The following is a 27,949-nucleotide window of genomic DNA, read 5'->3' on the forward strand; positions in this document are numbered from 1 at the left end:
AAAAAAAATATGATTGTATTGCACCTTTAGCCTCGCGGAAACCTTCTACTCACTAGGTTAACACTGTGGTGGTTATTGTGACAAGCAAATGACCAAGGATATTGGTCTGATCGCTCCACTAAGCAAAGTTATGACTAAGCTATTAGCTTTCTTTCTTGTCACACTCGTATGCTTGCATCTTATTTGATGGTTTTCCTTTTCTTTTTGTGTTCATACCTTCGAGGATAGCCTCTTTACCATCTTTTTAAACAGATGACTTGTCTGATGGTCAGCTATGGAAGGATACAACTAGTTTTTATCATTTCCATTCAGCACTCCATGAAAGGTCGTAGCTTTCCATGCTCTCTACCTTGTGTGCTGCTTTTCCTCCCAATGTACACCGCACAGACTCTCAAGGTCACTCCCACAGAGTCTGTAAGAAGCACAGCAAGAGATATATTTTTGCTGGGGTAGCTAGAGAGCAGACTGTTTTTGTTTCAACCCCTGCATTACACACACTGCCAGAAAGCACAAGACTTACAATACCATGGCATTCATTGCACGGGGTGGGCCGTTTGCTGCAATCACTTAAAAGGGGTTGAGACAGGAGGCCTATTTACCATGACTGAAAAGGAGGTTATCTACCATGGGATTTTCCCTGTAATAATGAGATCTGCAGGATTTGCTAATACTTGCTTCTCCTTCCATTCAGGTGAACAAGAGAGAAATTATTTAAGTGAATGCCTGAAACTCCATTTTGGAAAAAGGTGAACGGTTGAAAGGCAAACTATGGCCAGCTCAGCTCGATACCAATCTTTTGGGGGGGGGTGCGGTTGGAGGGGACGGTAAGAAAAAAAATCACAACCCAAAACCAAATTTCCAATATCTTTATTTTCACAGATTTTTATTTAAAAAAAACTGAAAATAAATATCAGCTTTAATCAACTGTGTCCTCATTTTCTACTCTGCATTCTATGTAAAAATACAGGTCATGAGAAACTTACCTCTTCCTACACCACTTCACCATCAACACTATCAGCACCGAATTACATTGAAGTCAATTACTTAAAAAGGATATGGATTTTAGACACAAATACATTTGTCAGCGTTTTTAAGCTTCAAAGCCGGGCTGAAAGGAGCGACGGGGCGAGGAAGAAAAAAAAAAAAAGTGGGTAGTAGCAGCAGAAAAAGCAGCATTAGGTTTGTGTGCTGTGCCCCTATACCAAAGAAAGCCACTTACAAATCAAGAATTGCAGAAGTAACGCCACAAACTCAAAAAACACCCAAATAGGAACAGGAAGGCGACATCATGTGTTTATGTCCAGCATACAGAGCATGTCTGAGGTATGAAAAGAGAGCAGCCCCCAGCACAACTCCACTACAACAGGCAATTTATTACAGGAAAAAAGGTTTACATCTTAAAATGCAACTCTTACCTAGAGGTGGTTAGGAAGGTACGCAAGGGCATTCAGAGGCATGACTGTTACAGTATGTGGACCCTGTCTTCCCTTAATCATTTTGCCCATTAGTATTAGTAACCACTGCAACAACAGTCGTGAATACACCTCTATTCCGCAACTGAACTAAGAGAAAGGGAAGAAAAGCTAGCCCAAAAACTTCTATGCCTGAATGGATTTTGTTGTCACCTTCTGACACAATTTAAAAACTACTCTCAGCTTTCAAAGAGAATGTGGTAAATGGCCATCCCAACGACCTGTTTAAAAGGGAAATCCTTGCTTCAAGTCAATCATTAAATAAGCACAGCCTACAAATGCAACATTTTAAACCACATACCTTTCTAAAACATTCCAATTTAAAATCGTTCATGCAGGTTATACAGTGGGATTAATGTTTGGAATTCATAACTTTTTAAAAGAAATTCATTGGACCAGTCTCATGAGGCTGAAAGCCCCGTGTGTTTTTGCTACTGATTCAGTAGGTTCCTTCGCCTTAAGCTCAATGATCAATGAGATGTGGGCGATGTAAGTGACTGTTGGCCAAGCTGTGCAGCTAGCAGAAAGATAAACCAATAGAGGAAAGTGAGGACCATAGTCTCAAATACATTCAATGGATATCCTGCACATTTCAGCAACTGTGCCATATTTGTGTAGCTTGAAAACACCACACTTCAGATACATGTTCAGGTTTAAGTGCAGACTGTACACATTTAGCTACCTCAGACTGACTTCGTCTCAGCTCCTTAATTTCAACCATTCTCATGTACTTGTAAACCCTTTTCAAGTTCAACTTCATTAAATAGAACGGAGTGCAGGATAACCTTTCCTTTGATACCACCATTACAAGTACTTTGAAGATGTTTGGCAGTATAGCGTCAGCCCTTCTGCAACAGGAGCCAAGCCAAAAAACCCTTGTGGTCAAATAATTACACTTTGGGAAAAGGGGGCGGGATGAAACAGAAAGGGACGGTGCTGTAGAAGTTACTGCACCTTGCACTGTGAAATAAGGCAACACATTGAGTGAGTTGTGTAAAAAAAATAAAAAATTATATAGTATAGATGCACGAGTTACAAAATCTCGGAAGTGCTCAGATAATGGATGTTGTAACAGGCCTTTTTACTTAGTGGGGAGGGATGGACAGGGTCAGCTTCAGCTGCTGCAAAGCACCCAGATTGAGGGATGCAAATTGAAGTGGGGAACTGAAGAGTACGTTCTTTCTAAAGGGACCACCATTGCAGACAACTGCATGTGCTTTAGGTGAAGTAGGCTTCAGAGTTCTGCTCAGGGTAATGGCTCCGCATTAGCAGTAGACTGAATACATTGAAAAGTTGAAGAGTCTGAAGGAATGTGGAGACCCAATTAGGATCAGAAAAAAGGCATACTAACAGAAGTGTAGTAAATGGCTAAAAAGACAGCTGCAGGCCACACAGAATAAAAAGCAGCTCATTTTCGAAAGGACATCAAGAGGTAGCACTGCTAAAATTAAAACGCAAGGAAAGATACACAACAAATTCGGCTGCTAGAGGTGCAATGGCCATTTAAAACAAAGCCCTTCTTGGATCAATCTGTGACAGATCCTAACTTCTAAACTTGTGTCTTCAATTAAAAACATGTGTCCGTCCTAAATGTGTGCCCAGCTGCCCTATCAAGTCCAATAGCACGCGTCCCCCATGATCACAGACAATGGCACTGTTCAATCAGGTGAATGATGTTTTTTTTTTTTTTTTTTAAATAGATGTACAAAACACTCCAGGTTAGAGGACGCCCCTCGGATGAAGGCTGAGGGACAGCATGCTGTAGGGTCCGATGCTTCACTGTAAAAGCTGTGCCCCCTTCTTGGCTGTAGTTTTGGCATCTTCTTTCAGTCACAGTGGATGGCAAGTGTAGTTTATTTGGGCCTTTTGCAGACTAGGCGCATGTGGCATGTCTGCCCAGATTTAGGATAGTGTGGGTCACGTTCAGCAAGGTCACATGATGTCAGCACGCTTGTCACGCACTTTGCTCCTAGCTTTAGTCCGGGCTTTAAATGCTGCAGAGTTGTACATGTGCTGTAGATGAAGGGAGTTGTAGAGATACGAAAAGAAAAAAAAAAGTAATTAGACTACGTTAGACAAAAATAGCAAAATGTGATCAGAGGGAAGCAGAACACTTAAAAGCAAGTACAACCCCACAACCAAAAAAGAAAGAAGCGTGCACTAAAGACTCAATAGTGTAAACACCACTCAAGTCTAGAACACCTGGCTGAAAACTTCAAACAGTCCAAAGGTCCAGCCTAAGAGTGGCAGCAGTGCAAGCCTCAATCAAAAATAGGTAGTAAATTTGCAGTTACAGCAATCCCCTTTCCACCGAGGGAACAGTAAATCACTCCAAAGGGCATCTCAAACCGTCCCAATTACTCAGATGGAGCTTTAGAAGCCTGAATTTGCGAAGTCTCAAAACTAGGTAATAAGGGCGCCGCTGGCCATCCATATTCAGCAAAATTATGGTCTAAAAAAAAAACAACATCAATTAAAGTGGCGCTTTTGGAGTGTGGTGGAGATGTAACCTGATGAACAGCGCATGGGAAATAAGACTAGACTAAAGTGGTAAAGGCAGACCACCAGCAATTGCCTATCAAGGCAGAAAAGAGCAAGAAGGAACAGTCACAATTAGACGTTGATGCCACAGCTCCAAGTTCTTCTATTATGGGACAGTGGCAGGAAGAAAAGAAAAAAAATGTAATATATATAAAAAAAATATGGAAAATGTCACTTACCCAGTGTACATCTGTTCGTGGCATGAGACGCTGCAGATTCACATGCTGTGCATATCCCGCCATCTAGTGTTGGGCTCGGAGTGTTACAAGTTGTTTTTCTTAGAAGAAGTCTTTGAGTCACAAGATCGAGGGACTCCTCCCATTTCGGGTCCATTGCGCATGGGCGTCGACTCCATCTTAGATTGTTTTCCCCGCAGAGGGTGAGGTAGGAGTTGTGTATATAGTAAATGCCCATGCAATGGAGTAAGTATGTATGTACATAATGTGACAAAGTGTTATATTAAAAAAATTTCAAATGTACAAGCTTAATTTTAGTCAACTTATAACAGCTACAGGCTCCCGGGGAGGTGGGAGGGCACATGTGAATCTGCAGCGTCTCATGCCACGAACAGATGTACACTGGGTAAGTGACATTTTCCGTTCGATGGCATGTGTAGCTGCAGATACACATGCTGTGCATAGACTAGTAAGCAGTTCTCTCCCCCAAAGCGGTGGTTTAGCCTGTAGGAGTTGAAGTTGTCTGAAATAATGTTCTTAGTACTGCTTGTCCTACTGTGGCTTGTTGTGTTGTTAACACATCCACGCAGTAATGTTTAGTAAATGTATGAGGCGTAGACCATGTGGCTGCCTTACATATTTCGGTCATTGGTATATTTCCTAGAAAAGCCATTGTGGCGCCTTTCTTTCTAGTGGAGCGTGCCTTCGGTGTAATAGGCAGTTCTCTTTTAGCTTGAACATAACAGGTTTGAATACATTGAACTATCCATCTGGCAATGCCTTGTTTGGATATTGGATTCCCTGTATGAGGTTTTTGGTAAGCTACAAACAATTGTTTTGGTTTGCAAAACTGTTTAGTTCTATCAATGTAGTACATTAGAGCTCTTTTTATGTCTAATGTATGTAATGCTCTTTCAGCTACAGTCTGGTTGTGGAAAAAACACTGGGAGTTCCACAGTTTGGTTTAAGTGGAACGGTGATATAACTTTTGGCAAAATTTTGGGATTTGTCCGTAGAACCACTTTATGTTTGTGTATTTGTATAAAGGGTTCTTGTATGGTAAAGGCTTGTATTTCACTCACTCTTCTGAGGGATGTGATAGCTGTTAGAAAGGCTACTTTCCAGGTTAAGTATTGCATTTCACAAGAGTGCATGGGTTCGAATGGTGGACCCATGAGTCGCGTTAATACAATATTGAGGTTCCACGAAGGAGCTGGTGGTGTTCTTGGTGGAATGATCCTTTTTAGACCCTCCATAAATGCTTTTATGACTGGGATTCTAAATAGTAAAGTTGAACGTGTAATTTGCAGATATGCTGAAATTGCTGTGAGATGTATTTTAATGGATGAAAAAGCTAAGTTAGATTTTTGTAAGTGTAGTAAGTAGCTTACAATGTCTCTTGCGGACGCGTGTAATGGTTGAATTTGATAATTTTGACAGTAATAAACAAATCGTTTCCATTTATTTGCGTAGTGTCTTGTAGTAGGTTTTCTAGCCTGTTTGATGACCTCCATATATTCTTGTGTAAGGTCTAGGTGTCCGAATTCAAAGACTTCAGGAGCCAGATCGCTAGATTGAGCGATGCTGGACTCGGGTGTCTGATCTGCTGTTTGTGTTGAGTTAACAGATCTGGTCTGTTTGGTAGTTTGATATGAGGCACTACTGACAGGTCTAGTAATGTTGTGTACCAAGGTTGTTGTGCCCAAGTTGGTGCTATTAGTATTAGAGTTTGTTTTGACTCAATTTGTTTACAAGATACGGAAGGAGTGGGAGGGGGGGAAAGCGTAAGCAAATATCTCTGACCAACTCATCCATCACGCATTGCCTTTGGAGTGAGGCTGTGGGTACCTGGATGCGAAGTTTTGCGTTTTCTTTTGTTGCGAATAGGTCTATTTGCGGTGTTCCCCACTTTTGGAAGTAGGTTTGCAGTATCCGTGGATGAATCTCCCATTCGTGGATTTGTTGGTGATCTCGACTGAGATTGTCTGCCAATTGGCTTTGAATTCCTGGGATGTATTGCGCTATTAGGCGGATGTGATTGTGAATCGCCCAATGCCAAATCTACTGTGCTAAGAGACACAGTTGTGATGAGTGTGTGCCTCCCTGCTTGTTTAAGTAATACATTGTTGTCATGTTGTCTGTTTTGACAAGAATGTGTTTGTGGGTTATTAGCGGGGTTGAAATGCTTTCAACGCTAGAAACACTGCTAGTAGTTCTAGCTGATTTATGTGAAGTTGTTTCTGCTGAGTGTCCCATTGTCCCTGGATGCTGTGTTGGTTGAGATGTGCTCCCCACCCTACCATGGAAGCATCTGTTGTGATTACGTATTGAGGCACTGGGTCTTGGAAAGGCCGCCCTTGGTTTAAATTTACAGGATTCCACCATTGAAGCGAGGTGTGTGTTTGGAGGTCTATCAACACTAGATCTTGAAGTTGACCCTGTGCTTGTGTCCATTATGTTGCTAGGCACTGTTGTAAGGGCCGCATGTGTAATCTTGCGTTTTGGACAATGGCTATGCATGAGGACATCATGCCTAGTAGTTTCCACACTAGTTTTACCTGATACTTTTGGTTTGGGTGCGTGCTTTGTATTACGTTTTGGAATGCTTGTACCCTTTGTGGACTTGGAGTGGCAATCCCTTTTTTTGTGTTGATTGTTGCTCCCAAGTATTGTTGTATTTGACACGGCTGTAAGTGTGATTTTTGGTAGTTTAGTGAGAACCCTAGTTTGTGAAGGGTTTCTATGACGTATTTTGTGTGTTGAAGACACGGTTTCTGGGTGTTGGTTTTGATTAACCAATTGTCTAGATACGGGAATACGTGTATGTGTTGTCTTCTGATATGTGCCGCTACTACTGCAAGGCATTTTGTAAATACCCTTGGTGCTGTTGTTATTCCGAATGGTAACACTTTGAACTGGTAATGTACTCCTTGGAATACAAACCTTAAGTATTTCCTGTGTGAAGGATGTATGGGTATATGGAAGTACGCATCTTTGAGATCTAACGTCGTCATGTAGTTTTGTTGTTTGAGCAAGGGGATTACGTCTTGAAGTGTTACCATGTGAAAGTGATCTGATGTAAAGATTTAGTGTTCTGAGATCTAATATAGGTCTTAGAGTTTTGTCCTTTTTGGGTATGAGAAAGTACAGGGAGTAAACCCCTGTCCCTTTTTGATGACTGGGTACTAGCTCTATTGCCTCTTTTTGTAACAACGCTTGGACTTCTATCTAATAGATCCATGTGTTGTTTGGACATGTTGTGTGTTTTTGGCGGCACATTTGGTGGTAATTGTAGGAATTCTATGCAATAGCCATGTTGGATGATGGCTAGGACCCACGAGTCCGTTATTTCCTTCCAATTTTGGTAAAAATCTGTTAGTCTCCCCCCCACTGGTGTTACGGATTTGTGACACTGAAGTCACTGTTTGTCTTGAGGGGTCTTGGGACTTTGGAACTTCCCTCTAGTCTTGGGGAACTGTCCCCCTTTGTATTGTCCCCGAAAGCCTCCTCTCGGATACTGGCTCTGGTATGTGGGCCTGGTTTGTGAAGTTGAGGGTTCTGTTGTTTGAGCCTGAAACCCCCCTCTAAATTGTGTTTTCCTAAAAGTGACTCTGCTCTGTGGGGAGTAGAGCGCGCCCATGGCCTTGGCCGTATCTGTATCTTTTTTCAACTTCGATAGCAGTGTCCACTTCCGGCCAAAACAACTGCTGTCCATTAAAAGGCATATTAAGCACAGCCTGTTGGATTTCGGGCTTGAATCCGGAGGTGCGCAGCCATGCATGTCTCCGAACTGTCACGGCTGTATTTACAGTTCTTGCAGCTGTGTCTGCTGCATCCATTGCTGAACGTATCTGGTTATTTGGAGATACTTTGGCCTTCTTCTACCACCTGTTGTGCACGTTTTTGGAATTCTTTGGGCAGATGTTCAATAAAGTGTTGCATTTCATCCCAGTGGGCTCTGTCATATCTTGACAGCAAAGCCTGTGAATTCGCAATGCGCCATTGATTGGCTGATTGTGCTGCCACTCTTTTTCCCGCTGCGTCGAACTTGCGACTTTGTTGGTTGGTTGGTGGTGCATCTCCGAAGGTGTGTGAATTCGCCCTTTTACATGCTGTGCCAACTACCACCGAGTCCGGTGTCAGTTGCTGCATAATGTACATAGGGTCTGTTGGTGGAGGCTTGTACTTTTTCTCCACCCTAGGAGTAATGCCCTGCCTTTCACGGGTTCTTGAAATATTTCCTTTGCGTGTTTCAACATTCCCGGTAGCATTGGAAGACTCTGGTACTGACTATGTGTGGCTGACAGAGTATTAAATAAAAAAAGTCATCTTCGATAGGTTCAGCGTGCAGTGTGACGTGAAAAGCAGCTGCTCTGGACACCACCTGCGTGTAAGCAGTACTGTCCTCAAGTGGTGATGGTCTTGCTGGGTAACAGTCAGGACTGTTATCTGACACAGGCACATCATAAAGATCCCATGCATCTGGGTCATCTTGGCTCATGCTTGTGTGTGTTGGAGACTGCACCACTGGTGGGCTAGCGATTGGTGATGATTGCGGTGAGCGTTGAGGTGATGGTGGCAGAGTTACTTGTTTTGCCACCTTTGCTTGTGGTGGTTTATCCTTCTCTTGGAAAGCCAGTTTCCTTTACATCCTTATAGGAGGGAGAGTTCTTATCTTCCCGGTCTCCTTTTGGATCTGGAGCCTTCTCTGTGTATAATCTGGCTCCCCTGTCTCTAGTTCCTGTCTGAATTTATGGCTTTGCATTTGTGTGGAAAGCCCTTGCTCCTCAGTGTAGGAACTTGTTTTCGGCTCCATAGCTGGATGTTTTGGGATCGAAACCTTTTCCACCATCTTTTTCGGCTCCAAAGCCACTTTTTTGTGTTTCGGTGTTCCGATCTCTCGGTGCCGAGTCGTCTCGGTGCCAGTATATCGGTATCGAGATTGTTCTGACCCAGTGTCTCGGGGTCGAGTCTTTTCTGTGCCGGTATCTCGACCGGAGTCGAATGACTTCGACACATGCGTGCCCTTTTTCGGTGCCAATTGACGATCACCGATTTTTGGGGTTAAGCCATGGCCTGCCGGCGGTGGCGTCCCCTGGGCTCTGATGAATTTCCCGTAAGTTTTGGCTGGGGCGGTTTTACTCACGGTTTTCGGCGTCTGTTCTGTTTCGGCCTCGTCCGAGTCAGCAATGGAGAAGGTTTCTTCCTCCACTTCTTGGTGTCCTGACGGCACCAACGCTATTTGAAGTCTTCTCGCTCTCCGGTCCCTCAGCGTTTTCCTCGATCGAAACGCTCGACAGGCCTCACAGGTATCCTCTTTGTGTTCGGGAGACAAACACAAGTTACAGACCAAATGTTGATCTGTGTAAGGGTACTTGTTGTGGCATTTGGGGCAGAAGCGGAATGGGGTCCGTTCCATTAGTCTTGTCGACGCACGTGGTCGGGCCAACCAGGCCCCGCCGGGGAACCGAAACCCCGAAGGGCCACCGGAGCTCTTCAAAATTCGGTGTCGATCTGTGTTAACTAACCAGATACCGAACGCAAACAATACCGTCAAATTTTTCCGATATCTAACTAATTTTCCGAACCGAAACACGGAGCGTAGAGGAACACGTCCGAACCCGATGGCGGAAAGAAAACAATCTAAGATGGAGTCGACGCCCATGCACAATGGAGCCGAAATGGGAGTCCCCCCCTTGATCTTGTGACTCGAAAAGACTTCTTCGAAGAAAAACAACTTGTAACACTCCGAGCCCAACACTAGATGACGGGATATGCACAGCATGTGTATCTGGAGCTACACATGCCATCGAACATACACACACACATATATATATATATATATATATATATATATATATATATATATATATACACACATACACACACACACACACACATATATACACACACACACACACACACATACACACATATATATATATATATACATATATAGAAAATGTCACTTACCCAGTGTACATCTGTTCGTGGCATGATATGCTGCAGATTCACATGCTGTGCATATCCCACCATCTAGTGTTGGGCTCGGAGTGTTACAAGTTTTTCTTCGAAGAAGTCTTTGAGTCACGAGATCAAGGGACTCCTCCCCTTTCGGCTCCATTGCGCATGGGCGTCGACTCCATCTTAGATTGTTTTCCCCGCAGAGGGTGAGGTAGGAGTTGTGTATATAGTAATAGTGCACATGCAATGGAGTAAGTATGTATGTACATAATGTGACTAAAAGTGATATATTTACAAATGTACAACTTCAATTTTTTTTATCAACTTATAACGGCTACAGGCTCCCCGGGGAGGTGGGAGGGTGCATGTGAATCTGCAGCGTCTCATGCCACGAACAGATGTACACTGGGTAAGTGACATTTTCCGTTCGATGGCATGTGTAGCTGCAGATACACATGCTGTGCATAGACTAGTAAGCAGTTATCTCCCCAAAAGCGGTGGTTTAGCCTGTAGGAGTTGAAGTTGTTTGAAATAATGTTCTTAATACTGCTTGTCCTACTGTGGCTTGTTGTGTTGTTAACACATCCACGCAGTAATGTTTAGTAAATGTATGAGGCGTAGACCATGTGGCTGCCTTACAGATTTGTGTCATTGGTATATTTCCTAGAAAGGCCATAGTGGCACCTTTCTTTCTAGTGGAGTGTGTTTTTGGTGTAATAGGCAGTTGTCTCTTTGCTTTTATATAACAGGTTTGAATACATTTAACTATCCATCTGGCAATGCCTTGTTTGGATATTGGAATCCCTGCATGAGGTTTTTGGAAAGCTACAAACAATTGTTTTGTTTTTAGCGAATGTGTTTGGTTCTATCAATATAATACATTAGTGCTCTTTTTATGTCCAATGTATGTAATGCTCTTTCAGCTACAGAATCTGGTTCTGGAAAGAACACTGGGAGTTCCACTGTTTGATTTAAGTGGAACGGTGATATGACTTTAGGTAAGAATTTAGGATTTGTGCGTAGAACTACTTTATGTTTGTGTATTTGTATAAAGGGTTCTTGTATGGTAAAGGCTTGTATTTCACTTACTCTTCTGAGAGATGTGATAGCTATTACAAAGGCTACTTTCCATGTTAAGTACTGTATCTCACATGAGTGCATGGGTTCAAATGGTGGACCCATGAGTCGTGTTAATACGATGTTGAGGTTCCACAAATGAACTGGTGGTGTTCTTGGTGGGATAATCCTTTTCAGACCCTCCATAAAGGCTTTTATGACTGGGATTTTGAATAATTAAGTAGAATGCGTAATTTACAGATAAGCCAAAATTGCTGTGAGATGTATTTTAATGGATGAAAAAGCTAACTTGGACTTTTTTAAGTGTAGTAGGTAGCTTACAATGTTTTTTGCAGATGCGTGTAATGGTTGGATTTGATTATTATGGCAGTAATAAACAAACCTTTTCCACTTATTTGCGTAGCAATGTCTTGTGGTTGGTTTCCTAGCCTGTTTTATGACCTCCATGCATTCTTGTGTAAGGTCTAGAATTCTAAGATTTTAGGAGCCAAATCGCTAGATTTAGTGATGCTGGATTCGGGTGTCTGATCTGTTGTTTGTGTTGAGTTAACAGATTTGGTCTGAGATATGAGGCACTACTGGCAGGTCTAGTAGTGTTGTGTACCAAGGTTGTCGTGCCCACGTTGGTGCCATCAGTATTAGCTTGAGTTTGTTTTGACTCAATTTGTTTACTAGATACGGAAGGAGTGGGAGAGGGGGAAAAGCGTATGCAAATATCCCTGACCAACTCATCCATAACACATTGCCTTGAGAGTGAGGCTCTGGGTACCTGGATGCGAAGTTTTGGCATTTTGAGTTTTCTTTTGTTGCAAATAGGTCTATTTGCGGTGTTCCCCATCTTTGGAAGTAAGTTTGTAGTATCTGGGGATGAATTTCCCATTCGTGGATCTGTTGGTGATCCAGAGAGAGATTGTCGGATAACTGGTTTTGAATTCCTGGTATGAATTGCGCTATTAGGCGAATGCGATTGTGAATCGCCTAATGCCATACCTTTTGAGCTAAGAGACACAATTGTGTTGTGTGTCCCTCCTTGTTTGTTCTGATAATACATTGTTGTCATGTTGTCTGTTTTGACAAGAATGTGTTTGTGATTTATATGAAGTTGTTTCTGTTGAGTGTCCCATTGTCCCTGGATGCTGTTGGTTGAGGTGTGCTCCCCACCCTACCATGGAAGCATCTGTTGTGATTACGTATTGAGGTACTGGGTCTTGGAAAGGCCGCCCTTGGTTTAAATTTATAGTATTCCACCAGTGAAGCGAGTCAGAGTCAGCAATGGAGAAGGTTTCTTCTTCCTCCAAGTTTTGGTGTCCTGACGGCGCCAACGCCATTTGAAGTCTTCTTGCTCTCCGGTCCCTTAGCGTTTTCCTCGACCGAAACACTTGACAGGCCTCGCAGGTATCCTCTTTGTGTTCGGGAGACAAACACAAATTACAGACCAAATGCTGATCTGTGTAAGGATACTTGCTGCGGCATTCGGGGCAGAAGTGGAATGGGGTCCATTCCATTAGCTTTGAAGACGCACGTGGTCGGGCCGACAAGGCCCCGCCGGGGAATCGAAACCCCGAAGGGCCACCGGAGCTCTTCAAAATTCGGTATCGATCTGCGTTATCTAACCCGATATCAAACGCAAACAATACAGTCGAATTTTCCGAGATTTAACGAACTTTCCGAACCGAAACACGGAGCGAAGAGGAACACGTCCGAACCCAATGGTGGAAAGAAAACAATCTAAGATGGAGTCGACGCCCATAGGCAATGGAGCCGAAAGGGGAGGAGTCCCTCGATCTCGTGACTCGAAAAGACTTCTTAGAAGAAAAACAACTTGTAACACTCAGAGCCCAACACTAGATGGCGGGATGTGCACAGCATGTGTATCTGCAGCTACACATGCCATCGAACATATATCCATCTTTCTCCACCGGGTAAGGAAGACTATACACACACACTCCTTGGCATCTACTGTTACTGTAGCATACCTTTTTTCTCTAGTTCCTTTTGCCAGTAAAAATACCCTTTCTTCGCTCACTACAGACCATATATGCTGCGAGTCATGACCCAGTCACATTATCTTCCTCATAAACATAGTCCCTGTTGTAATGCATGTGAAGTCGCTGCTCATTTATGGCAAATCCTCACTAAAAAGGACATTAGTGTCAGGTTTATTTGAACAGATATATTCGAGTAAAGAAAAAAAAATTGAAATCCGGTCACAATCCTCTTAACACTATTAGGGTGCTTTTGTGATTCAATAAAAGGAATGGAACGTAAAACGGGAATTACCAAATGTATGCACTGGATACAAGGCAATTCTCAATGTAGCTTCCACTCCTGTAAGGCATTTGTCTTGTCACATACCTTTTCTACTCGTGTGATCTTGCTAGCTTTGATGGCAGCTGCATCCAACACAAGAGGAGGTCCCAATTCCAAGATGTCTCTGAGGAGCTCATTATGCTAAGTAAAAAGTATGACAGTAGAATTAGAAAGCCAGAATACAACTCCGTTCATCACACACACGCACAGCCTTAAGTTTACAAAGGCAACTAACAGTTCAGGACTGTCAGCACAGCATAAGCTCTGCACTTTCATTCTGATTTTGAACACTTCCGAAGTAAAGCAAAAATTAGTATCGGGAACACACAATATGGTGGTTTGACAGCATCTCGCTAAGAATTTCAGTTTTCACTAGCATCTTACCTTCATGGGGTGGGTGGGTCTTGATACTCTCTTAATTGGCAGCAAGTTAAAATACTTGAGAATGCCGTCTTCCTGGACTATAACCATAATTTCGCACTTTCAATATTTCTAAGATGTACACAGGAAATAGTGTAACTAAGAGCCTATATTTGTAAATATGTGGCACGTGGATGGCATAAACCTAGCCACAAGGCAGGAAGGTAAAGTGTACTCATCAGTAGAAAGGGGCGGCTGGGTGAGGATAGGAAGCAAAATGTGATTGAATTAAGAAAACAAAACGTATGCTGTACTTTCACCCGTTAACTGTTATGTTACACCACCACCAGTCAAGCACTAAATACCAACAGCTGCCCACAACCGTGTCCTTGATATGCCCTCCTTGATCATACCTGGAGATGATGTCGCACACCAGAGCCCAGGACTTCCTTGAAGGCGTTGTACGTTCTCCTCCGAACCCAGCTATCTATGTACATACACTCCAGGCCAAACTTGATTGTCTCCTCATGGCACTCTCCGTTCTGCAGGTGGCACAACAAATGGACCCGTTAGTACTATGTGATCAAGCCCATCTCCAAGCCCAAGGAGATTTTGATGCTCAATGTGGGAAAAGCCTATGCTCACATTAACTAAAATGTTAAGGATTCACTGTGCTCTGATTTGTCACTTTCCACAAACCCTAACCTCACCAAGTTTACAATAGACAATTATTTTTCACAATTTACCAGCAGGAGACAAAGGCTAACTTAAAATAAAAAGTGTATAAAAGAAAAAAAAAAAGAAAAAAACCACACACACACACACACACACACACACACACACACACACCGCTTACCTCAGTCATACGCAACTGAGCGATTTGAAAAGAGGCTAAAGACGATCAAGAATAGGAAGGCCACTGCAAAGCCTGTCCGCGCAGCATTCGGCTAGGCTTCTGCACCAGCATGTCATATCATTGAACACTGGTTCCAGAATGGTAGGTCAGAGGAAGACAAAGTAACTTTGTGAAATTTTTAAATTATGCATCAATCCTATATAGAAACGAGTCCTCAAAGGTCCGAGTTTCTGCTTCACCAAGCCTCATTCAAACTATCAAAGGCAATGGCGGTTCAGGTGCAGTGTTGGGAGAATCGAGGGGTAATCTAAAGTAGATTGTGGTTAAAATGTGATAGCAAATTTTCAACACAGATTTTCAGTGACCCCTGAAACATGCTCCACATCCCAGAAAGGAAAATAAACCTCCGAACAAGGACCACAGATAAGGACCAAGTATACTTTAAAATCTTTGTTTGAGCAAGTTAATGAGTATTGCCTAATGCATATGGGCTCAGACTACAGAATGGCGAAAAACAGAAAATTATTTTGCCTCTTGTATGCAGAACTAGAACCGTAGATCTTGCAAAATTGCTCTTTTTAACAGGCTGTACTACTTGCTCTCAACCAGGCGTGGACTCCGCTCCCAGTTTTTGGAGGGGTTGGGACAAAAAAAAAAAAAAAAAAAAAAGAAATTAGGCCAAGCCTGCACTTTCTCTCCATCCCATAATCAGGACCAGACTTTATCCCATTAAGAAGATCCAGAACTGAATGTCAATGGCCAATTTCGGGTTACTAATTTAGGTAGACAGTACATGCAGTACTGGAAATCAAATACACATCCACTAATTTTACCTCTATGAAGTGCAGTACATCTCTGAAAATAGAGCGCTGCTTGCGGCGGTCCACTTTAGCCCGGTACTTGTTGCTATCTGTCGCCAGGGCTTTTAGCTTTGAACACAGAAGGTCAGTATCTTCATAGAAGAAATCCTCCTGTGGGGGGGGAAAAAAAAATGAATGAATAAATAAATAACCCACACGATTCAATAGCGGCAACCATCTATACCAGAAGAAATAATAAAAGCTCAGTTTCCCAACATTTGCAAACAGCCCAACTAAACTGCTCAAGCACTTGTTCTGAATGCACCACGACTTTGACAAAACAAGCTAACCACCTGACATTTAATAAAAATAAATAAAAATAAAAATAAAAAAATAAAATAAAAAAAAAACACACAACTAGTAGCCTTCACATGCGGTCAAATGCTGCTTCGTTTCCGCGATCATAATCACCCCGATGGCGTGATTGTCCAATTACCAAATGTCAGTAGCTGCGAGACATAGAAAGCCCACAGCAAGCTTGGATCACATCAGCCAGGCATTGAGTTGTTTCATTCGTGCCTACTGAAGCAGAAACACTTCTTTCAAAAGAAGAGCTCATCCTTCCAACATCAACAGGTACAATACTAAGGTTAGTTGCCCAAGAGTAGCAGAAGAGAATCCGTGAAATACTCTACGAGAGAGGAACAGGGTAGGTAACTGATGTTTAGGTGTCTTGGGTAAGAAGACTAAATTGATGGTACCACGCTGATGGACAGGCTAGGTTGTATACAAAGCAACACTTAACCATTGCAGTCTTCGCGATTACAGTGAGCAGGCCAACTCACGTTTCAAGGAAGGTTCTATAGGCGATGCAGAAGAAAGAATGCTCATCATACTTAAGATGGATACTCTGGCCTCCACCCTATAACAATTTCTGGTAGTGGCCATCAACTTAGCATCTGAAACAGCATGCATGTCATGTGTGTAGGGACCAATTCAAAGTGACCACACTAGAATGCTCAGGGCTTGAAAGCCACTTCTCTATTACAGCAGCACATGTCCATTAAAATGCATGCGTGTGAGCATGTTGGTGCCCATCAACTCTAAAAAGGTGCAGAAAAGTTACCAGATATCTAGAGTTTTTAGGGATACTGTGCTGAAGCACGGGGTTGCTGAGCTTGTGAAAGCTGCAATGGCCGTTATTTTTGCAGACAAATACAGTCTGCATCTCTGAATAGAAGGCGAAGCGCCTACGGTTCTTGGTCTCTTCTGCACGGCTTTCATATCCCAATTCCTACAAACCAAAATAACTATTACACGACTGACCGCCAATTTTGTTTTCCATCACAATAACTGCGCATGCGGTGTGTCGGGTCCCGCTATGCAATAGTGTTGTGTAAGAAAACTTGATTTTTTGTTGTTGTTGTGTCTGCATTCTTCTGGCAGCGCCTAGAACCGCACGTTGCTGCACTTATAGGTATCTGCTCAAACACAAGCTTTAATGAGAAAGCCTCCATTAATAAGCTCATACGACTCGTGGAATTTAATGAGGCAACGTGCCATCGTGTCCAAAATGAGTAAAATTAATTTGAAAGCTAACACTTTGTGTATATTTATAGCTTTTTTTTTTTTTAATTAACGCACATAGATAAAAATCTGTTTCCTTGGGGCTCCCTCTTGTGGCACAAAGTTGCAATTGCCTCTCAGTTAAACAACTTGCGATCCTAAAACATATACTCGAGTTTAGACCAATTGGCCAAGCAAGGCAAGCTTTAGGGGGGGGAAGGGGAAAAAAAAAGAAAAAAAAAAAACAAACAAAAAAAAAAAAAAACTGCTCAGCCTAGCATATCAGGTACACATTTTCCTCTCACTTCAGTTTGACCGCATTTTTAGGGCACACTTCATCGCCCCGTTGATAATCAGTGAGTTAAAACTTTAAATCCGAGCACAGCATAAAACCCAATCGCATTTCCTCCTCACGAGAAACGTATTTTCGCAGACTTTAAATGAGGGTGCGAGAAATGAGAAAACGAGTCCAACTGAAGAGGGTATTGAGGTGTCGCGCAGCCTGCACTGGACTCGCAAGATTTTTGCAACAAGCTATTGTCACTCTTCTGCAACAATAAACACCTCAATATATACTACAACTTCGACTCAACCAGAACACGTCACTATTGCAACTCAACTTCCGATCACAGCCGAATAACAAACTGTGACCTAGTGGCCTGCCATCATCACCTATACTATGGAGTCCATCTACTCCGGGGGCCCCCCATCTGAGACTTGCCCCCCCCCTCTCCCACCACACACCTTCACCAAAGGACTACTACTGATGAGCAGCCCATTAAGCCATCCTCAACACCTTAACTGACTCAGTCACATTCCAAGCCACCTGGAAACATGCCACCACCCCTGCTTAAGAAACCATCAAGTGACCAAACACACACTCCAACTACAGACTCATGTCCTTCTCCCATACCTGGCCAAAAACTTCGAGAACCTAGATCAACCGACATCTCACCAACTACCTCAGCAACCACTGAGGTCTCACCTACCACATGTGCAACCACCGACTCATTACCACGCAGTCAAGCACAACCACAGTACAGAAACAGCCTTCATCACCGCCACAAACATCGCACAATCCTTGACAGAGACAGATTGCTATCCCTGGCCCTGCTGGGTCTCTTCCTTCTTAATGGACATAACAAGCCTGGTAACTTACTCCTCGGAAGGTCGCAAACCCATCTGTGGAGTGCGTCTGGATTCACTGAACAGCCACACCCTCTTCAAACGCATGAACGATCTCTGGCCAACATCATCCGCACACATGACATCAAGATCCTTTCCTTCATCAAAAGGATCACAACTCATACTTTCCTTCTCAGACAAGAACCCCAACACAAGCAACACACTCACTGGCTGCTTGACTGAAGTTGCCAACTGAATGAAAGCGGACTGTCTCGAGCTAAACACCAAAAAGGCAGAAGTGATTTTTGGCAAACACACCTTGCTGTGGGACTCCAACTCATGGCCGGCCCAACTGACCCACACCAGAAACCTCAATCATCATTGACAGGAAACTGGACATTAAGACACAAGTCAACCACTCAATCATTGCATCCTGCTTGTATACCCCGAAAATGCTGAGAAAGATTTTTAAATGGCTCCTAAGCTACACCACAGAGCCAGACACACACAGACACTTACCACCAGCAAGATTGACTACAGTAACATCCTCTATGCCAGGAATCACCAAACAACTCACAAGAAGACTAGAAACTACCCAGAACTTCCCAGCTAGACTTATCCTCAACCACTCACACAAAACTCACATCACACACACACACACCACACATCAGGGAGGTCAATGGCTTTCAATACACAGAGTAATTTCAAAATTCCACTGTGGAGTATTGCCACATCCGCGTGCAGACGGTCTCCACGGAGATGCCGTGAGAATACCTTGCGCAGTCTCCATGGAGAGGCGGACGGGAAAAGGACGGTTGGAAGGCAGACGGCGAGGACGGTTACGAGATGTCGATGGCTGGGGCAAAATAAAATAAATCCAATACTTTGCTTTTGAAGGAGTTCTCTTGCCTCTTACATTGAGCACCCTTCTTCACACTGGTGACGAGGGTGGCTCAATTTTGCCCCAACGTCGCAGGAGAGGCTGGCGTTTTTACACGTCATAACCTGGTGTTAATATCACGCACCTTGTTGGTTTCCAGTACAGGCAGTTACCAGGCGGGTGAACACCGTTTGGGAATCCGAGTCTGCCTATGCGAGGAGCGACAGCAGTGGAGTGTACCGGAGTCGAGTTCAGGCTGGATGAAGTGCTCCGGTTTCCTGTTTCATGGAGGCATGGTTTCCTCTTAAAGGGATGGTCGAGGATCAGCGTTAAAGGGGAGGTGTTCCTTGCTGTTCTGCTGCATTGTCAAAGAGGAATTCATTCGGTGAAGTTGCTGGATGGTGAAAGATCTGTAATATCTGTATACGGTGACAGGCACACCTGCATCATTGGGTGTTGTATACATTACACGGTGACAGGCACACCTACTGAAGTGGCATTTTGATTGAGTACAGTTGGACAAACATGCATTTAATGTGAAAATGAGTATGCTGGGTATTGTATAGGAAGTTTGCGAATTTAGGATTCTGTTTTAGTTCTGCACCAGCATATTTTAAGGGAAGTGTTTTGTTAGCTACTATAGAATACCTACTGTTTAAAAATGCAGAATGTAACACCTCCCTTATTCTTAAGCAGTCCAGGAGATCCTACATACCCTTGGACTAAGGGTAAGAAAATGTTTGTTCACTACGCTAGAGTGTGCGGACTGACACTCAGTGCAGAGAGGAAACACGCACTTTTGATGCACTGTTTGGGGGGGTGGGGGGGGTGAAGGTAAAAAAAAGTACTCGAAAACTTACCAGACTTAAGTATTGAAGGGTCTAGAAATCTACATGAATACAGATTGTGCATTAGTAAATTAGACAAACCTTATATACCGAGAGTCCGTACGATCATGGAGAGGTTTCGTTGTGAACTGCCACAAAGCTAATGCTAGCAATTGTCCTGCACTAAATGTAGTGTGCAATGGGTGTGGGAGAAAAGGTCACTACCATAGATGTCGTAACAAGAAGAATGGTAACAGCAGCACAATGAGAGGTTAAAGAAGTCTCAGGAGGTGGTTTTCCAAGTTAAAACACTGGGAAAAAATTAGGAACATCCGAGTGAGGTGGTGAAAGTAGAGGGGGTTGATTTTTTGATAAGGTTTGATTCCTGTTCGCAATTAACGATAATTTCCAAGAAAAGTTTTGATTTATTAACAAAGAAAGATATAGTTTTAAATAAAATGGATGTACGTCCAGGTGGATATGGTAGACAACCAATAAAAATGTTAGGATACTTTGAGGGTCATCTTGAGTTAAAAGGGAGACATTTAAGAGGAAAGATATGTGTCAAACCAGGGGGACAATCTTTTAAGTTGGGAACATCAAAGATTGTTGGGGGTTGTATTGAATCCCAACACACAACCGCAAGTGCAGTGTGTTAGTAGTGTTGAAGGGGAGTTAGTCTCTGAATTTCCTAACGTGTTTTTGGAGTAGTTAGGTTGTCTAAAAGGATACAGACATAGAATTAGACTGAAGGAGGGTGCCATTCCGGTAGTAGCTAAAGTGAGGAAAATTCCTTTGGCGCTACAAGAGGCAGTGAAGTCAGAACTTAAGAGACTGCAGGATTTGGGCATAATTGAGGAAGTGGAAGCAACAGAATGGTTGGCACCCATAGTTGTAGCAAAGAAGGGAGATGGAGACATCAGATTATGTGTGGACCTTAAGGTTCTGAACAGAGAATTTGTAGTTGACAGATTTCCTCTTCCAAATATTGAAGAATTTGTGTCCACGATTGGAGGAGCAAAATATTTCTCCACACTAGACTTAACATCGGCATACCAACAGGTAGAGCTAGAAGAGAGTTCACATGAGTTGACGGCATTCATTACACCTTTTGGTGCCTTTGAATTTAAGAGGATGCCTTTTGGACTGATCAGCAGCCTCTGTGTTCCAACGCATTATGCACAAGGTTTTGGGAAATGTAGGTGGTGTGAAGTGTTATCAGGACAATGTTTTGATTTTTGCAGACACAGTGGCAGAACATTGGGACCGTGTGAGGTTGGTATTGAGAAAATATAAGTCAAGCTGGTTTTACTCTTAAAAGGAGAAAATGTCGGTTTGGTTTAACGGAAGTTGAGTACCTAGGACATTTAATCACGGGAGAAGGTGTAAAACCCAAACCTGAGTTGGTCACGACAATAATGAAATTATCAGCTCCCCAAACCAAGGAAGAAGTTCATTTTTGGGGATGGTAGAGTACTATGGGAGATACATCAAGAATTTGTCAGAGAAGATGGCGAACATAAGACTTCTTTTAAAGAAGGGAAAGGAGTTTATTTGGGACACTGAATGTGAAAAATAATTTGTTACAGTTAAGGAAGAGTTGGATAGTGCTCCGTGTCTTCAGGCTTTTAAACCGGGCAAGCCTACTATTATTGTTACGGATGCCAATGCAAAGGGTTTGGGTGCAATTTTGATGCAAGATGACAAAGGGAAGAAGTGTTTGATTGCTTGTGCATCTAAAACTTTGAGTGGAGCTGAAAAGAATTACTCCGTATTCGAAAGAGTCGTTGGCCATACACCGGGCACTGAGGAAATTCAGGCATTTTGTCTGGGGTACAGAGTTTGTGGTGCTGTCTGATGATAAACCTTTAGTTGAGGTGCTTTGCAGCAAAGGTTTAAATTGTATTTCAGCACGAATAAGGAGGTGGATTATTCCTCTACAAGAGTTCAGATTTAAAGTGGAATATCTGCGAGGAGTGTTGAATTTTAGCACAGATTGTTCAGATTAGTTGCGGAAGATGTTAAAGGGGGTGAACAAAAAGGATTACCTGGACAGGAGGATGATGGTTGTGAATTATTCTGTGATGTATATGAAATTGCATGTGGGGTGATAACTGAGCGAGAGAGGAAAGAAGCGGTGAAGGATGATGCAGAACTGCGTGAGGTGTGCGAAGCATTAGAGAATGGAAGATTTAGGTCACTAGATAGAGTATGGAATTTGGTAAAAAATGAATTAGCAGTGAATAATGGCATACTGTTGAGAGGCACAAGATTGGTTCCACCTGAAGTTTTAAGGGTTAAGATTATGAACCAAGCTCATGAAGGTCATCTGGGAATTGTTAAGACAAAAAAATTGAGGGAGAGTTTCTGGTGGCCAGGAATGGATTTGGAGGTGGAACGTGTTGTCAGTGAGTGTATACAATGTTCACTGTGTGATAAAATATTGAAAACTCGCAATGTACCAATGTGCTGTAGAAAGTCGCTATAGACAGACATAGTTGGCCCATTATCAGGTGAACATTTTACCCCATATCTGATTGTATTAATAGATCTATATTCAGGTGGGTGGAGGTCAAAAATGTATGTGATGTCTCCTCTTCCAGTGCGATAAGTTTCTTAGAGGAAATTTTTAGGAAAGAAGGATTTCCTAAATCTTTATCAGACAATGGTCCACAATTTTGCTCTACAAGCTTTGAGAAATTTATGAGTGAATGTGGCATCAACCACAAAAAGTCAGCGATATATCATCCCGAGACAAATGGTGCAGTAGAGAGATTTAATAAAATGTATTAAAGTATCCAACTGCCAAAGGCAAAACACTTTGAATTGGAGGACAGAGCTGTTGAAGAGGATCACAACTTATCGATTTTCACTACATGCTACCACTGGGAAATCTCCTTTTGTTCTGTTCAAGAAGAGGTTACCTAATACCAAGTTGTGTCCTGGCTGGATGGAGTGGAGGAAAAATTGTTTCAATTTGGACAGTTCAGATTGGCGGGACAGAGAACTAAGACTTTTAGAGAAGAGGAAGCAACAATTTGATACAAGGAAAAAAAAAAAATAGTTTCAAAAGTGAATTTAGCTGTGGGTGATATAGTGAAGAGAAAGGCACCCACAGGGTGTGTAAAAGGATCAAATTTCACAAGAACTTGTGGTAATCAAATTATTTTAAAACGCTATAAAAACTTCGGATGGGAGAATTTAGAACATGAACTGAGTGGTTCGGATTAGGGATGCAGTGCAACCAGATTGAAGTATTGGAGATAAAAGCAGAAGTGTATCTGGCTCAGGAACACAAAATGACAGCTCGTGTGGTGATACAAGGTGTGATGGGATGAGAAGTAGTCGGAAGAAAGTCTTTCCTGAGCATCTTAAAGACTATGTTCTAAATTGAATGTATTTGTTCAGTGGTATGTGGGTGTGTTTTTATCCTATGCTTTCAAAGGGTAATATTGCATCCACTTACTGATCGTGTATTAAGAGAGAGAGGTTGTTGGGTCACTGGCTGGGATGCATTTCTGGGAGAAGTTTAAATACTGTTGTATGAATGTTTTTGTTCTACGTTCATGATCTTATATTTAGATAAATTTTAACATTGGAAAAAATGTGTTACTATTAACAGAGGGAGATGTGTGGAGTATTGCCACATCCGCGCGCAGGCGGTCTCCACGGAGATGCCGAGAGAATACCTTGCGCGGTCTCCATGGAGAGGCGGACGGGAGAAGGATGGTTGGAAGGAGGACGGTTATAAGGTGTCAATGGCTGGGGCAAAATAAAATAAAACCAATACTTTGTTTTTGAAGGAGTTTTCTTGCCTGTTACATTGAGTACCTTTCTTCACAACCACCATAACCCCCTCCCCCTTAGGTCAATCCCTACTGAAATAATAGCATCTCCTTCCACCAAGCCACCCAGACACTGCCACAGGACTCATACTAGAATACATCCCACACATACATGGAAACATACAAGGATGACAGCCTTACTCTTACATTCTCTTAAAGCATGTTATGAATGCCCACTCCACACCAGAGCCGCCTCCTCTCTAGTTCTGCAAGAAGCTGAAGATCCAGCTTTTCAATTAACCAACCTACCCCTATGCAGGGATAGGCGCACATACACACCTGCTCAGCGCCAGGATACCATTTTGGGCAATAGTGTGCTTTATAAATACACATTAAGCTTCCAGAAGGCTGGTTTTGCAATATAAAAAAAACAAAGATTAAGGCTGTGCATGGAGGATGAGCTATGGGTCAAACTATACATTCATGGGCTAGGAACGGAAAATATTGACCTTTCTGGTCCTAGCAAGCAACCAAGTCCTGGTTCTATTTTGCAGAAATTAGGCATAATGGTGGACTTTGCTGTACATAGAAAAAAATGCATACTTGGAAAGTACAGAAAACTGTAACAAGGTGTTGAAAGAAACCTACACAGACATGCCTACCCACTCCAGTTTATACTTGCCTCCAGTTCTCTGGCCAGTTCAAACAGCAGTGCGATGGTCTCGCCAGCCACAATGCGCAGGTTGACATTTTCACTGGATAGTATGCTGGGCAGCTTGGGTAAGTGGCTGGATAAATGAAAATAGCATTACACAGTATGAGAATGGAGGCCAATGGTTTTCCGTGGAGGGGACAGGACTGGTATTCCATATCAGGGACACACCACAGATTCAAAGTGACCAAGTACCTCAGAAATCCATTTGAAAATGCTGTTCAAATGAATAAGACAAAGTGATACATCTGTATTTTGGTGGATGGAGCTTGGTATCACTATCGCAATTGAGGTCTCACCGCACATTAAAGAAATTTTTTTTTGTTAAACTGCCAGCATCATAATATAGTCAGGTTGTGAACTACATCTAAACATGAAATAAGTTCAACTATTGAAGAATCTCTCGAACTACCGACCTAGGCTAAATAACTTCAAAACTGTTAGCACCTTCCTTTACAGGACGTCATAAAACCTTTCAAATGGTAACCTACAAGTTTCATCCACTTATGCCCTACAGAGTGGAGTTTAATTTGTAACTATTTACACAGAACATTTTCATCAGGTTTTAAAATCAGAGATTAGGATGGAGCATGGGTAAGGGGTGATGGAAATAATTCGCTCAGGTGTGTGTTGGACAGGATTACATTTAACACCAGGTGCAAAACAAGTCACAAGTTTAAATTCTAGCAGGGAGACCGTCTTTTATCCTTCCAACACAGAAAACACGTGAGAATATGTCCACCATCTAGCTAGAAACAACCTTTAAGACTGTATGAATAGCAATGTATTGAGCAACTGTAAGAACACTAAGTAACCACAAAACCATGAGCACAAATAAGTTATTGTTCAACATTAGTGAGCCATGCATACACAATAGAATCCTTATGGTACGCGACAAATCACATAAAAAAGGATGTTTGCTTAGTGTAAATCAATGTGTAGGGAATGAACATGTGTGAGATATGATCAACCTCTCTCAGCAAGTTTAATGGGGTCTCTTGCACCACTCTATAATTTGAGAAATGTTGGGCAAGAAAAAAAAAAAAAAAAAAACACACCTGTGCTCCATAAACTTATGAGGAGGATAAATAGTGTGGTTATTTTATCATTGCACACTTCATCAAAAAATGAAACAAAAGACTCAACAACAAATGGTTCAACTTTCCTCTCCCTGCCTTCTCTCACCAAATTAGCTGCTGCTCATAACTTACTTTAGAAGGATCTTTTCCACTTGTGAGTTGGGGCAGATGGTCAGCAGCAGGGACCAGGCATGCAGGGCACTGCAGTGCAGTTGGTGGATCTGAGGGTTGTGCTGCACAGTGATGGGTGAAGTAGCATTCAAGTATGAAGAGCTGAAAATTCCTTCTAGGCAAGTGAGGCAAATACTTAAATCCTATATGCGAGTGAGAAGAACACAAAAGAGACAGCGATTAGGAAAACTGTAATCAACATTTGTAATCTAAGTTTGACTTTATCTCATTTGGATCTTAAAGAATTGAACACAACCACCATTACACCTAATAGTTACTACAGAATATTGGGTTCTAGACAGTGGTAGAGAAGACACTGCAGACAAACCGTATTGGTGGAGGGGGGAGAAAGTCGGTTCGTAATAGTCAACTTGGCAGATGGCTTTTATGATTTTTCTCCAAAAGGCCATTCTAAAATTCTTTTGGAATCGAAACCCCTTGCCCCTCACATATGTGCAAGTCTCTCTCAAAGCAGACAGATGCATTCCATGGACCATGATGTGGCCATTGTAATGGCCTCCGAATATGCCATGCTGAAACGTAGCAAGGAGAAAAAAAAAACAAACAAAAAAAATTCTAAAAACTGAAACAAAAAGGTGGCAAATCAAGGCGTATTTTTTCTGTAGATATAAAAGCTTGTAGGCCAAAGTCATAACACCCCCCCCCACCAAAAAAAATCATGGCCCATGATCAGTTAAAAGGTGCAGGTTTTGGTAAAGTTCTAGTCTGGATTAATTTAGATTTACTAGATATATGCTATAACTTTAGTAGGTCAGTTCTCATGCTGAAAAGATTAAACTAAAATTCAAATCCTTGTGGTTCACTTGGAAAATTGAGAAAAATGATTTCCAATGTACGGGAAAGTGTGTTTACAAAGTGTACCCTAACTTCCTCAAAGTGGACTACAACACATTTGGGATTTATGATGTTTCACAATCTAGCATTTTCTTAGGTAAGATTCACTGCTTCCATTCGACACACTTTTAGGCAATTTTGTTATTTCATAGCTAAAATAATGAAACACAACCAGTATTTTTAGCAATAACATTATACAGTTTTGTGAGGCAAAGCACATGACCTGCCTTCTTATCCTTCAAGCCTACAGAAGTCAAAGTAGTATTTTGATTTTTTTTCTAGTTTATGCCAATGGCATAATTACTGCATCAGCCAGTTTATTTTCTATACCAGAATATTCTGATGGACTGAATTATGCATGTATTTTTGGATATGTTCCCCATGGAGTACACTCACCTTGAAACCAAATTTAACTTGCCAGTCGAAAGGAATAAAATCAATTTGAGAAACTTTATTAGTAATCTCCTTATAGTCTGCAACCACATTCAGATAGACCTCACTTGTTTAGGAAGCTTGAGAGTGGTTCTGCAATCTAGTCTTGTAACTGCGCTTACATATTGCTTTGTGCCAACAAGATGCTTGATTGCATTTGTGGGTAGTTGGGAAGCTAATCTAAGGGAACTACTTGAATGGAAGAGTGTGCATGTCGCATGGCCTACAAGGGTAGCGTTTTGATGTGGTGTGGGAGGACTAGATTTGTGGCCTTATTGCGATTTAGCAATGAGGACTTGGCATGAATTGTAGCAAAAATGAGAGATGGGAAGTTTCATAATTAGATGCTAGCTTATGAGCTCATGCTCTGGAGCCAACTCAGGAGAGGCAGATAGAGCAACTCGAACCAAACCAATTCCTATATTTCATATTCTGGCAAGCAACTTCCTGAAAGGTGAATAAAGCAGCTGATATTCAAACAATTAGTGCCCTCTTCATTCAAAATGCCCAAGTGCCAATGGAAATATGCCATTTCAGAGAATCTTTTAAAATGACTATCCAGCATGAGTAACCTTCTACAGTACTCAAGTGGAAAAATATGACGAAGATGCAAACCAATACTAAAGCAAAAGGGGTTTGCCCATCTTCACACACGACATGGGTATACCACAGCACAAACTGTTTCACTAATCTGCTTCTATTCTATACCAAAGACAAGCAGAGGATTTGGACTAGAGAACAAACAGCAAACACAGGGTCTGCCGAAAAGCACAAACTCATAACTCTAAAGAGTTGAGTGCAGTGATATTTATATGATCCAGACTATCTGCAAAAAAAGAAATCACCTATTGTAGAACTGTTCAATCAACAATTACATCTTACAGAGGCACCTACAGTGGAGTGGTTATTGCAGAACTGTTATTAGCTCAGACTAACATACCTTATGATTATAAACTCAGTG

General features: G+C 42.2%; 1 protein-coding gene across 2 annotated transcripts in view; it reads right to left on the minus strand.

Annotated features, from left to right (window-relative positions):
- Window positions 1-851: 851 nt before the first annotated feature.
- The window catches only part of IFRD2 (interferon related developmental regulator 2), a 69,082-nt gene continuing 41,984 nt past the window's right edge, over window positions 852-27,949 (minus strand). For both annotated transcript variants that reach the window (XM_069206815.1, XM_069206814.1), the window contains 6 exons: window positions 25,663-25,844; window positions 24,422-24,527; window positions 15,590-15,727; window positions 14,314-14,442; window positions 13,586-13,681; window positions 852-3,485 (listed from right to left, as the gene is read on the minus strand). In XM_069206815.1, the coding sequence (XP_069062916.1) occupies window positions 3,405-3,485; window positions 13,586-13,681; window positions 14,314-14,442; window positions 15,590-15,727; window positions 24,422-24,527; window positions 25,663-25,844 (732 nt within the window). In that variant the 3' untranslated portion in view covers window positions 852-3,404. The remainder of the gene's footprint in view (window positions 3,486-13,585; window positions 13,682-14,313; window positions 14,443-15,589; window positions 15,728-24,421; window positions 24,528-25,662; window positions 25,845-27,949) is intronic.

The sequence above is a fragment of the Pleurodeles waltl genome, chromosome 9 (assembly GCF_031143425.1).
Source record: "Pleurodeles waltl isolate 20211129_DDA chromosome 9, aPleWal1.hap1.20221129, whole genome shotgun sequence".
Taxonomy (NCBI): Eukaryota; Metazoa; Chordata; class Amphibia; order Caudata; family Salamandridae; genus Pleurodeles; species Pleurodeles waltl.